The sequence below is a fragment of the Equus caballus genome, chromosome 19, assembly GCF_041296265.1.
Source record: "Equus caballus isolate H_3958 breed thoroughbred chromosome 19, TB-T2T, whole genome shotgun sequence".
NCBI lineage: Eukaryota > Metazoa > Chordata > Mammalia > Perissodactyla > Equidae > Equus > Equus caballus.
In genome coordinates, this window is record NC_091702.1 from 22,890,828 (window position 1) to 22,904,840 (window position 14,013).

The 14,013-nt window shown below is 38.2% G+C and overlaps 1 protein-coding gene across 50 annotated transcripts in view; it reads left to right on the forward strand.

Moving 5' to 3' along the window:
* ECT2 (epithelial cell transforming 2) overlaps positions 1–14,013 on the forward strand; it is a 108,169-nt gene that overhangs the window by 23,848 nt on the left and 70,308 nt on the right. For 12 of the 50 annotated variants that reach the window (XR_011429026.1, XR_011429034.1, XR_011429028.1 and 9 more), the window contains 3 exons: positions 8,083–8,263; positions 9,906–10,028; positions 10,864–10,963. The exons of 11 other annotated variants lie outside the window; for them this stretch is intronic. Coding sequence is in view for 8 of the 39 variants with exons in the window: in XM_070243259.1 (XP_070099360.1) it covers positions 10,872–10,963 (92 nt within the window). In the remaining 31 variants the exon portion in view is untranslated. Of the gene's footprint in view, positions 1–5,488; positions 8,264–9,443; positions 9,597–9,882; positions 10,029–10,863; positions 10,964–11,952; positions 12,389–14,013 lie in introns of those variants that run through there. 27 more of the 50 variants (XR_011429037.1, XR_011429041.1, XM_070243268.1 and 24 more) reach the window with 12 other exon arrangements.

Consider the following 14,013-nt stretch of genomic DNA (forward strand, 5'->3'; position numbering starts at 1 on the left):
CTGGGACCCATGGGAAAGGGAGACCACTGTGGATCCCTGGTTCCTGGCAGAACAAGTCCACGTTTGAGAGGAGATATAAAAAGAACCACCAGGTGAAGCAGGTGGAGGTGAAGCTAAAGATGGTAAACCGGAACCCAGTCCTTCATTTCTGTGGCCTAGGAAACAAAGCCTTTGCTTAAACTCCCTTCTCTTGGTTCAAGAAGAGGAACTGTGCCGCAATAATAAAATTTTTCTGTCTTGAGGAATGTTAAAGTACACTCAAGATACCAAGCCAGAGCTTGCTCAAGATACTACAAAGTCTGTTTTACTAAAAAATTCTTTTCCCTCTGATAATCTTGTGATAATACATATTAGATTTTTCTCTAGGAACCTAAGTAGTAAGATAGTAAATATATTCATGACAGTTCTAAGGAGACAATGGAATAGAGTAATAGACTGGAAACTCTAGCTTTTTTGTTTTTTTTTTTTTTGAGATTTACACTATTATTCGTAAAGTTTATAGGTAGATGATGTAATTTCTAATTTTAAAATTTCAGAGAAATATATGAATTGTGGTTTTTACCTTAAGGTAGCTCGAGAGTTTCCTGGAAATGGGTCTTTTAACTTGTGTCCCTTATTTTCATAGCATGAAAACACATTTGCTCTTTCTGCTTGGGGGAGAGTCTGTAAAAGACCTTGAGTGTTCACGGGAAAGTGCTATTGGTAACTAACAGGAAGTCAAAGCTTTGATAAGGAAATGGCAGAATTAGGCTGTTTTGTTTTCCAAGTTTTATAAACGCAATCCATGTTCACAATTTAAGAAATCAAACAATATCGACGTGCTGTCTAGAGGTATCCACTATATAATAACCTACCGGCTTTTAGTTTTGTATTGGTGTTCTCAAGAGCAGTGATTTAATATATATCAATTCCTTGATCAGCCACATTCATGCAAAAAAGAAAGAAAAGAAAACAAACAAAAAATTTTAATTAGGAAAATGAAAATATGTAATTTGAAAATGTTGATAAAAAATCTCTATTATAGGTAACAGCTCCATTTAATCTTCAAAAAGAGAAGCATGCAAAATGTTAATGAAAAATTAAAGGAATTATGCTTAATGAAGGAGAAAATAGCATAATATTTTAATAGCCTCTATAAAATAAGTTCAACTGCGTGTGAAAGAGAAGGTAAAAATAATGAGAGATAAAGCATTAATGTTTTTCCCCCACGTCTGTGACTATATCAAGCATCACAGCTTTCATGTTAGTATGCATTATGGAAATGTTTTTCCATTTTATACATATTAACATACAATTACCTCTCTATTATGGATGGTTAGGATGCTATATGACCTTGTGAACTCCAGTTGTACAAAAAGGAAAGGAGTATGATGGAATGGGGATGGTCTGAGTAAAGTTCACTTTTAACTCTGGGCTCTATGAGGGCAAAAGTTGCATCCATTTGTTTCAGTTTTATCCCCAGTGCCTGGTGGATAATAAGTACCTAATAAATATTTGGCAAATAAATAACAATAGTAATAGCTAGCATTTATTGAGTGCTTTCTATGTTTCACTATTCTAAGCACTAACATTATTTTATACAATTCTCACAAAAACTCACAAACTACTCCATAGGGTACCTATTAGTTCATTCACTAGAGGGCAAAGGTTAAGAACTTTTTTTTAAAATTGGCACGTGTGCTAACATCTGTTGCCAATCTTTTTTTTTTTTTTTTCCTTCTTCTCCCCAAAGCTCCCCGGTACATAGTTGTATATTGTAGTTGTGAGTGCCTCTGGTTGTGCTATGTGGGACGCCGCCTTAGCATGATCTGATGAGCAGTGCCATGTTCCCTCCCAGGATCTGAACCAGCGAAACCCTGGGCTGCTGAAGTGGAGTGCTTGAACTTAAAAGGTTAAGAACTTTTAGAATCATGTAATTTCATGAATTTTAGGTTTTCTCTGATTTACCTTTGTTGTCCAAAATATGGAATTTCTTTTCCTGTCTGTGCCTCTCTGGTCCTTAGGATCTCACACACTGTTTACTTGGTCTCTTATGTTTGCTAGAATTTCAGTAGCTCAGTCATCGTAGGTTTAAAACTTCTCTTGGGTCCCAGCGCCTTTGAGGTCATATCCCATAGGTTGTGAATTCCTTCACTAATAGTCACTCCTTTGCTCTACTTCTGCTCCAGAATTTAGTAAAGGTATTGTGTTCAGTGTCAGTATGTCACTACCATAGGAAAAAAAGGAGAACTGGAAAGCCCACAAAGTCAATTACATGAATAAAAATAAGTAAATTTGGGGAACAGAGAAAAACTTGGCAAGGGTCTCAAAAGTCTGGTTTTCATATTTTGGAATATATCGCTAAAAGATAAGATCTCTTTCAAGAATATATCCACAATGTCATTATCATGCACACAAAAGTAAAAAAAATAATTCCTTCATATCATTAAATATCCAGTCTGCATTTACCTTTCTTTGATATTCTCATTTTAAATACATTTTTTATTGAATATTTTCCCCAACGTTTGATTATGAAAATTTTCATACAGCAAAGTTGAAATAATTTAACAGTGAATACCTATTTACAGATCACCTGGACTATACCATTAATGTTTTACTTCTATCATCTCAAAAAGTTCTCTTGTTCCATTTTGCAATAAAGCCCCTCTTGTCACCCTCAGCCTCTGTCCACCACTGATCTGTTTTTTGTTCCTATATCTTTGTCCTTTTCATAATGCCATATAAGTGGAATTGTACAACATGTTTTGGATGTACCACTATTTGTTTATTCATTCACTAATGATACATCTTTGGGTTTTTTCCAGTTTTTAGCAATTGTGAATAAAATTTCCTCAAAGATCCTCATACATAGGAATGGGACTGCTGGGTCTTATGGCAATCATCTGTTTAACTTTGTAAGAAACATCCACACTAGCAATGTATGAGAGGTCCTACTGCTCCACATCCTAACCAGAACTTGGTACTAACCATTTTTATTTTAAATTCTAGCCATTCTAACAGATGTGTAGTAGTATCTGAATGTTGTTTTACTTTGCATTTCCCTGATGAATAATGATGTCGAATATCTTTTCATGTGCATATTTGCCATTTGTATCTCTTCTTTGGTGGGGTATCTGTCAGATCTTTCTTTGCCCATTTTTAAAAAATTGGGTTGCTTGTTTTATTATTAAGTTGTGAGTTTTTTAAATATTCTGGATATGAGTCTTTAATCACATAGGTATTTTGAAAATAATATTTTCCAATCTGTGGCTGTCTTTTCACTTTCTTAACTGTTAACATTTCTTAACAGCGTCTTTTGAGGGGTATAAATTTTTAATTTTGATGAAATATGATTTGTGAATTTTTTTATGGTTCTTCCTTTTTATGCTCCATTTGATTCTTTTTTATACTATTTCTCTGTTGAGATTTTCTGTTTTCATTCATTACAAGCATATTTTCCTTTATCTCATTTAGCATAGTTACAATAACTGCTTTAAAGTCCTTGGATGTTAATTCCAACATCTGGGCTATCTTAGAATTAGCATCTGTTGGCTTATTTCCTCTTGGAATGTGTCACATGTTTTTTTATGTATGGCACAGAATTTTGGATTGTAACCTGGATGTGATGGTTATGTCTTGAATATTCTGAATTCTGTTATAGTCCTCAAAAAATTGTTATTTTTGTATTTTCAGGCAATTAACTTGTTTGAACTCAAACTGAAAACTCTGTCTTTTGGGCAGCAGCTCAGAACTTAGCTCTGTTCTTTGTTTCTTGGCTGGACTACTACCAGTCCTCCTTGTATTTGCATGATTAAGGATTCAGCTAGAGATGGTTTCAGTTTATACGCAGAATTTGGCGTGCTCCTCTCAGGCTATCAACAGGACTCCCCATTACTTTCCAGCAGCTGTGGTTACCCCAAACTCTGTCTTCTGGACTTTATGCCAGAAAGACTGTTTGGTTTTTTTCTTAGTTTTAGCCTCTACGTGACACTAACTGCAGAGTTGCCTTATCAAAAAGCCATTAAATTGTGAAAATTATCCCCTATCAGTCCATTCTTCCAAGTTTTTACTCTCCTGCAGAATCTACCTGCTTTCGCTCACTGTTCAGAGCCTTCAGGTAATTGTTCTTTGCACTATTACAAAAATTTACATTGTTGTTTGTAAAAGAATTGGTCAACTAGACGTTCACTCAGCTATAGAAGAAGCAGAAATCCTATTCTTATAATTAAAAAAAAAGTTTGAATCACAATCCAAATAAAATACATATATTGTTTTTGGTTATATTGGTCTCAAGTTTAATCTATTGTTTACCCTTTCATTGCTCATTTTCCCCTTGCAATTTATTTGTTGAAGAAATCAGGTTGTCTTGTAGAGTTTCTACAAGTCTAGATCTTGCTGGTTGTATCCCTGTGGTGTGACTTATCATATTTTTCTGTTCCCTGTATTCCCTAAAAAATCACATCTAGAGATTAACATGAGTCAAATTCAAAGATAATTCTTTTTTTTTTTTTTTTTTGCAAAATAACTTCATAGCTGGGTGTGCATCTCTATTAGGAGTAAATGTCAGCTTCTTGTTCTGTAAGCAAAGGTTTGGCCTTTCAAATTCAGAGGTGAGTGGTTTTCAAATTCTGTGCCAGTGGTCAGTGGTTGGTGGTTTTCACATTCTGTGTTCTGGAAGAACTTAAATTTCTGCAGTCTCTATGAAAGCCAATCAGGACCCCTCTTTCCCTATTTCAATTCAGCCTGGCTTTTATCTGCTTTATGATTGGAGCTCACCATGATATTTCATTTGAAGAAATATTCAAAACGCTTGAAAACAATAGCCTAAAATTTCATTATAATATGTAAATAATATTTGGAACATTTTAAAACCTTTCCTTCTTTTTATTTTTCATTCTTTCCTTTCTTCTTCCACTTTTTCTTCCTTTCAAAAAATCTTTTAGTGCTTTCTGTGTGGCAGGTACTGACCTGGTCACTGGTTACCAGGGAACAAAACAGACAAAGCTCCCTGCCTTCCTGGAGCTCACATTCTAGTGTGGAGAGACAGACAATAAACAATAACATAAAAAATAGATATATAATATGTTTACAGGTGACAATGGCTATGAAATAAAAAGAGCAAGGCAAAGGGGCCCAGGAGTGCCTGTGGAAGGGCTGCAATTTTGGGTGGGGTAGCCACCTACGCTGATTGAGACGGTACATTTGAGCAAGAATTAAGGAAGAGTGAGCAAGTCATGCACATGTGAGAAAAGAACATAAAAGCAGAGGAAACAACCTGAGTCAGGAGCATGCCTCACATGTTTGAGGAACAGCAAAAAGGCCAGTGTGGCTACAGGTGAGTAAAGATGTGAAGGGGAGAGGAATAGGTGATGATGTCAGTGAGATTGTATGGGGCCCTGAAAACTATTGTGAGAACACTGGCTTTAGTATGGAAGAAATGGGAAGCCATTAAAGAATTTGGGCAGAGTGACATGATCTGACTTTTGTTTTTTATTTATTTATTTATTTTGGTGAGGAAGATTGGCCCTGAGCTAACATCTGTTGCCAATCCTCCTCTTTTTGCTTGAGGAAGATCTGCTATTTTAGATGGGACGCCACCACAGCATGGCTTGACAGGCAGTGCTAGGTCTGTGCCCAGGATCAGAACCTGTGAACCCTGGGCCACCAAAGCAGTGTGTACCAACTTAACCACTACTGCCACGGGGCTGGCCCCTGACTTATGTTTTAACAGGAATATTCTGGATCCTTTATTGAGAATAGACGGTGAGGGTTTAAGAGTAAAATCAGGGAGATGAATTAGGAGGCTATTGCAATAATTCAGGTGAGAGATGATGGTAGCCTAGAAAAGGGTATTGCAGGGGATGAGAACTGGTTTGATTCTGGATATATTTTGAAGGTGGAGCCAATGAGATTTGGATTTGTAAAAGCAACATATCTTCATATCTTGGCGTGCTTGGTCACAAGCAATAGAAAACCGCTCTAGCTATCTTGGAGGAAAAAAAAGATTTAATTTGTTTTGCAAATTTGTAGAATCAGTATGAGGAGCAGCCTTGGGAAAAGGGCAGGAGTTAGAGAGCTCCAGAGGCATATGCAGTAGAAACATCAGCAAAGATTATCTGACCACAAGAATCTGGTTTGCACACTGTTGTTGCTAGCTATTGGAATGCAATGATCCTTAACCTTTTCCATATCTTTAGTACATGCCAAAAATTCAAAGTCCTATGAGAGAGCATCTGATTGGCTGAACTTTATGGGAAGATGTGGCCCCATTTAGATCTATGATAACAGATAAGCATTACCTCTCACTAAAACCATATTCAATGAGGTATTCCTCAAAAAGGAAATCAGACTATTATTAGGAGGGAAGGGTTAAATGTTCAACAGCCAGGAAAACAACAATTGTCCACTAAAATGCTCATGACATAAAATTTGAAAATTGCCAGAAAAATGGAAAGGAGAGGGAGAAATAATCTCCCCAAATGCTACTGTCCAGATATAGATACTAAGAAAATTTTGTGTATCTCTTTACAGTTAAGTTTTTCCATGCATAGGATTTATATATAATTGCATTGTGCACTTGAATATCATTTGTAACACTGTATCTCACCTTTTAAATATCTTCCCCAAATGCATTTCTATTATTGCATACCTGTAATTTTTCCTTCATTATTAAACCCACAGTTAATCTGCTTATGTCAAATGGGCATACAATTGAGGCCAAATATCCATCATTTTTTGATGACCTGGGTTCCATTTTTATTTCAACTGTATTAGCAATTCCATTTTTCCATTATTTGAACAGCAGCAACAAAAATATTGCTAAGTACAAAGTATTCAAATTGTTGTCATAGCAAATACTTCTTTACACAATGGAGTTGCTCCCAAAACCAAACTGGCAGACAGTATCACTTTGAGATAACTCAGATGTTTACAAGTCAGTAGATAGTGTGGAAGAGGGAATTTATGAGTGTTAGTGTATAATGTATGAAAGCATAGGTTGTAGGAAAACTGAATGTTTCATATGGATAATTGACTGTGTTCATAAACACTGGCAAGTCTTAACTAAATCAATTTAGCACCATTAGCTTGAACTCTCTTCCTCTCAGGGCTGGCCTAGCTGTGGTACAAAAATCATTCCATTCTTGGGTAATTTACTCAAATGTCAATTAATGATAAAAGTAATTTTATCCTTGATGTGAATATTTTTTCTTTTTAAAGACTTTATTTTTTTCCTTTTACTCCCCAAAGCCCCCTGGTACAGAGTTGTATCTTCTTAGTTGCAGGTCCTTCTACTTGTGGCATGTGGGACCCCGCCTCAGCGTGGCTCCATGCGCGGTGCCATGTCCACGCCCAGGATTCGAACTGACGAAACACTGGGCTGCCCGCAGTGGAGCTCGTGAACTCAACCACTTGGCCACAGGGCCGGCCCCTGATGTGAATATATTAATTTTGGAAGTATATCACTTAATTTTTCCTGAAAAATTATCATAACTAATGGGTTAGATAAAAGTAAAAATAATAGAAACTTTTGTTAGTATCTTTGGGAAAAGCATCACTGATATTATAAGAAAAATAAGTTCATTTATTCATTAATTCATTCACTTGTTATTTCAACAAATATTTGAGTGTCTTCTATGTGCTAGGCACTGTGGATAAAATGATGAACAAAAAGACATTTTCCCTACTTTGAAGTAGCTTAGATAGTGGAGGAGACAAACATCAATCCAATAGTCACATCTTTGATAAGTTACAAAAGAGATACTCATGGTGCTGAGGGCTGCATAATGGGAGTTCTGATAGTGTGGCTAGTTAGGAAAGACCTTCCAAGGAGTGGTAAATGAGCAAATGCTAAAGGATGAGTAGAAGTTGCCAGCTCTAGGTTAAAGGAATGGGGATCAGAGGATTAATAAAGAGAAGAGCAGGCGCAAAAGTCTTTGAGAAGGAAGGCAGGTATAGGATTGAAGAGAAAGAAAGTGAACATGGTGTAGGATGAAGCTGGAAATGTAGGTAGAGGTCAGACCATGCAGGCCCAGGAGGATTGAAGTGTTTTAAGCAGTGGTGCTATGATGAGTTTGGATGTGCATAACGTTGCTCTGAATGCAGGCTGGAGAATGGATTAGAAGGCGGCGATATGGATTCTTTGATTTCAATTGCAATGCTATGCATGCAACAACTTTTGAGAACATACTACGTGCCAAGAACTGTTGCGAGGTGCTCGAGATACGTTGGTGAACAAGACCAACAAGGCTCTCATGGAACTGAAAGCATCTTAATATTTTCAAAGGTAAAAAAAATAAGCATTACAAATAAAGACATTGGTACTTTTATAAGTAAAATATATAGCATAAATATTAATAACTTTAATAAAAAGAGAGACTAGATTAATGGACCTAAAACTTTTGATGGTGGTTTTGCCACTAACTAGCTGCCTGACCTTGGTAAAGGACTATAACATCTATGTTGCTGGCCTTGGTAAAATTCCTCTGTAAAATAAAGACTGAGACTAATGAACTGAGATTTTTTTTCCACATCTAAAATTTTGCTAATCAAATTATATAATTTGAAATAATGGCCTCATCATATTTGGAAACCACTTACTCCGTCAAGGAAAGCTAATTCTATTTGTCCAAGTGAAATTTTAAGTGCTAGATTTGGATAGTCTTGCAAATCTATGTCAAGTGATTTATAGCCTAATGATTCATATGAATAAAGCAACGATTCGTATCCTAATTACTGACTACTGAAGTGTGTAAAATAGCTTCTTCTGGCTCACAGTGATTATAATTTCTAAAGCTTGTTTTACAGGCAGAGATGACAGGTTAGAAGATGCTGTATTAACCAACTCAGAAATATGACATTTTAATTGGAAAATGTTAATAATTCCAAGAAAGGACAGAATTTCATGGCTATTCATTAAAATTTTTGAAATAAAAATCTTAAGTGATAAGTTCTTAGAGGGACTGAATCTTTGTGACTATACCTAGTGTGGCATTATATGTAGCTATGTACTTCATAAATGCTTTGATGGGGTAAGGATGGTGATAGAGGAGAAAAACAATTACATGAGATCTATGTGACATGACAATGTTAGTATTTAGTTACAGTAAAACATTTAATCCTATGATGAAATATTTAAATTTACTATAAAATAGTTATTATTGGTTGATTAACATTTTGCATTTAAAAATAAAATCTAGAAATTGTAATATATGTCATCACAACTTTAGGTAATAAAAACAAAGACCACTACAACAAATGCTGCCATTTGTTGCAACAAATTTAATAATTTTTCAGATATGCTAGTTCTTATTAGTAGATTAGAACAAACTACAAAGGTGTGAGAAATCTTGTTCACTCTGATTTGAAGAGTGGTTGATGGGCAGTGTGCACTTGTCAGTGAGAGTGGGTATATTCCAAAACCCAAAACTAACTTTCCTAACTCTCCATTCTCTGTTGCTTTGAAGGAGGGTAGATGACAACAGAAGATGGAGATGGGGCAGGAGGGAAGGAAAGAAAGGAAATATGAATAATCAGGAGGGAATAAACTGGAAGAGGATCAAGTGTAAGATGGGAGTCAGGAAAGATGCTCCAGAGTGTCACTCAATTCAGAGATGGAGGTGAGGAAGTTGATCCTCCAAAGGAGGAAGCTCAGTAGTTCTATTTCATTTTATCCACCTTGGAAATGATTTTACTGCTTGCGGAAAATATGTCAGACACTTTAATATACTAAATAATCAAATTCAGTTCAATTCCTTTAGTACTTTTTGTCTGAAACTTGTTCATTCAGCATTTTAGGAGTTGTGGATGACACATAAGTATTTTTTAATGGTTTATTCTTCCAAAGAACTTCTCATTTCGATCTGTCTATGCTATACTTTAACTAGTTTTGTCCTCTTGACATAGGAACTCAATAATTATATTTTCAGTGAAGGAGCCTGGAGGAGGAGGCTAACATTTAACACAAAGAATCTCGCCTAGTGTCTCCGTTGGAAGGGGACAGAAGCGTGGTCAAGGGCAGCAGCAAGAGGGCGATGTCTTCTAAACAAGAGGTAATGGCCTAAACACAGCAGGCTTTCCCTTAAAAGAGAAGAGGGAGATGAGCTTTGGTGTAGAAGGACTGTTCTCCCTCTGGTAGGAAAAGAACGCAGGGAGGTCTTCACTACATCAAGCTTGGTCTGATGGGGGGTGGGATTTGCTGCTGGGGTTGGGTGGGGCAAAGGCAACAGAAGCAGGTGCCATTGCTCCTGTGGTCAGGGGTGAGAAGGCAGTGTAGAGACCCATCAGTCCCATCAGGCAATTACGGGACCTCAGCTGACATAACAGCAGTAGTTAATAGTAGCAGCAGCCACAACAGTAGTAAAAGTAGTAGTAATCATAACAGCTAACACCTATTGAATTTATTGTAGGCCAGAATATGTTTTAATTGCATATATTAACTCTTTTAATCCTCACACTATGAGGTAAGTACTATCATGCCCTTTTTTAAAAGGACAAACAGGCACAGAGAGGTTAAATAACTTGAGATCACATAGCTAGGAAATGGAAAAGGAGGTTACATGGTTAGGAAATGTTAAAAGATTGTATTGCTTGCTTATTTGCTAGTCCAACTGCCATATATCCCCTAAAAGGAATCAAGTATAGCTTTTGCTAGGCTAGCGTGTAATTTGTGTGGTGATACCATATAGTCAATCACTAGATTGGGTGCAAAGCCTGTTTAGCAGGGAGCAGTGCACAGAGGAAATAGGCTGCTTTGCTCACTAGCTTAATATATTTTCAGTGATGAGAATTTTTGGAATGCTGGGCACACCCTAGTTTACGCAAGCACATTCCAAAGTTCAATTTCAATGACTGTTTTTCTCTTCTTTTGCCCTAACGGTTATCAAGGCATCATAATGCAGAGAAGACTAAATATTCCTCAATCCAGGGAAATCAGTAATTACCAGACTGCTTACTTGTTTTGTGGATTGGATCACAACCTCTTCAGGTATTCTAAAGTGGCCTGACAAAATTAGGAACAATTGTAAATCCCCACAACCTGTTTTGAGATGCTCGGAAGTCTGTTTTCCTCCTCTTATTGGGATTTAGCTTCTGGCAACGGATTCCCTTTCTTCTTTTGTTTAAATCAGCGATTAGGAGGAAACTATGCAAAACCCATCGGGGGGAGGGGTGTTCTACTTGAGATTGTGTTACAGGGCATTATATTTAGAGAAATAAAGTAAATAAAAGATTTCTTTTATAATAGCAATAGTAATTACAGAAAGAACGATATACTTTTGCCTAGACTTTAGGGGAAAGTAAAAGATCTCAGAGGGGGTGTTTGTGTGTGGGGGGCAGCAGGAAGCAATTTCTTTTGGCTCCAGGAAATTCTAGATTCTCATGACATATTTTTACATTTGCTCAAATGCAAGCTTCTATTTAAAAAAAAAAAGTGTGAGATGCCCTAAGAATTTATTCTCATCATCCGTGAAGTTCCCTAGACCAGAGCACACTGCTTTCCATACATGAGGATTTAAAGATGGGGGGTGGGATAATAAGCGGTTACTAATTGGAAGTCGACCTGGAGAGCACCCGGGTTCCCGCGTCCTTAGCCTGCTAAGCCGACACAACCAGCGAAGTCAAAACCCCTTGACCCAACTTTAAATTCCTAAAGCAGAAAGGATGCAGGCAGAAAAATCTCACAGCTCACAGCAACCAGAAAAACGCATCTGTGGAGGCACTAGGTTTAAAGGGGTGGTGCCGCTTTAAGAAAAAAGTCGAGGGGAGGAGAATCCACTCAAACGGCCTTCAGGAAACGGGATGATGTTTATTGAGTAAACATGCGGTAGCCACAGACACACCTGCTACTCCCAGAGCAGGGGCCACCACCACCCACTGCTGGTCACATCCGGGCACTACTCTACAATCTCGCGGCGTCCCGGCGTCCCGGCGTCCGAGTCGTTGGGTTTATTTGAAACACACGCACGACCAATCAGTCGGCGCCTCCGGGGAGGCGGGCGGAGAGCAGCGGCCAATCACCGCCCTCTCTGGAGGCTCCAGCCTATGGGAAGGAGGTTGACATCACGCGCCAATCGGCATGGCTCTTAGAGAGAGCGGCTCACTTTTGAATTGCGGTGGCTGCCACCGGCGAGGAATGGCGGGGACCGGGAGACGAGTCGGCGCTTGAAGCGGTGGAACGTCCTGGGCGTCTTTTAAGAGCGGTGAGGACTCCGTGGGGGTGGATGGGGGCGGTGGGAGCCGGGCAGCGCTCACCGAAGCAGGGGGCCCCGTGGCTTGTTCGGACAGCCCCGCCCCGGTGACCGCGAATCCCGGAGCGCCCTAGCCCCGGCTGCCCGGCTGCGTGAACTCTCCCGCGCTCCCCGCGCTGCTCGTGACGCCGAGGGGAGCCGGTCCTCACCGCTCACCTGGTCAGGTATTTCCGGAAGATTCTGGGTGCAGGGAGGGAGTTGGAAGGGGGTCTTGGCAAGCCGCCCTGTCCTCTGTGGCTCCGGGCCCGGCAGCTGCAGCCTTTGGGCGCTTATCTCCGGGTACTTGGTGATTTCGCTCCAGGATTCTGCTTGGCGTCTTTGTGGGAAGTTTGGTTTTTCTGTAAAACGCCGCCCCCCCATCCTCCCCGGTACAGATTAGTGGTTACAAGCGCAGCCTCTGGAATCAGCCCGGCTGTGAATCCCTGTTTTACCACTCACTGTGCGATTTGGGGGAAGTTACTTAACCTCTCCGTTCTAGGTTTCTTTATCTATAAGATGGGGATAATAGTACCTGCCTTATAGGATTGCTGCAAAGATTTAAGAAATACAAGGGAAAGGTTTAGCACAATATCTGCCACTTACTAAGCGTTAAATGTGTTAGTTGTTAATTATAATGTTAACAATAACATGATTGTCAGTAACACCAACAGATCCAGTATTGCATTTAGCTCCTCCACCGTGAAAATGATTGCCTAAAAAGTGAATAAAAGGAAGCCTAAAGTGAATAGTTGTCTAAATGACAATTTTTATCTTTGAGATTAAAAGAGGCCTGTGTTATAGTTAGTGTATTTAGTCAGAAGCTCCTGGAATATGTTCTTGGATGGGAAATAAGCTGTATAGGTTTATGAACACTAATCCTATTGTGTTTATTTTAAAAGCTTACAGAATACGTGAATGAAAAAGAGTGTATTTCAGTTTGCAATCAAACTGTTGGATGTTATGTCATAAATTTAACGTGCAGCTGCTTTTTCCTAAATTTTAAAGCTGTTTCGGCAATGAATTGATCATACACAGTACCATCAGAGACAACTTTAATTTTTAGTTACCTGTTTTGATAGTCTTTAAATAGACACAGGAGAAAAATGTGAACTCATAGAGTTTTTGACTTATTAAAATCTCTCTCCTCCATTCCTTAAAGCAGGTTAGTTCATCTCTTGACTTTTAAAAAAATATTCTTTAAGGGAACTTTGAATGAAAGCCTGTTTAGAGTCTTTTCTTTTTTACTGAAAACAATTAAGTGAAAGAGACGTAACAAAAAAGTAACAGCTGTATGGAATTTATCATTGATTCTAGATAAAGACTCTTATTAACAACTGTTGGAGCACTCTTTTGGAGAGCCTTAGGATAATGCTTGACATGGATTTTTGGGAAGACACTAAGAAATGTCCACAGTGTGAATTTTATTTGAGAGTTGATACTTGTCACTCATTTGAAGACATGTATTCAATTTTCCTCATAACTACTGGATTTGAGTTGTACTGTTAGCTCTTTCACCAGTGTGGAAACTGAGGCTTACCCTAGTAAGTTAGTTACCCTAGTAAGTAACCAAGCAGAACTGACACTGGAAGCTGAGTCGCCTGACCTGACAATTGTGCTTTTAGGTCTATTATTTTATTAATGTGTACATCTTCATACTACTTAGTATCACCATCCAGAAATAATCTAATGATGCCTTAATGCTTCTCCACAGCATACAGTTTACTTAAACTATTATTTTGCTAAGAATCTGGTGGAAGCTATTTATATTTTTTATTAATCTGTAAAAGCTGGAAAGGGTAAATTAGATCAG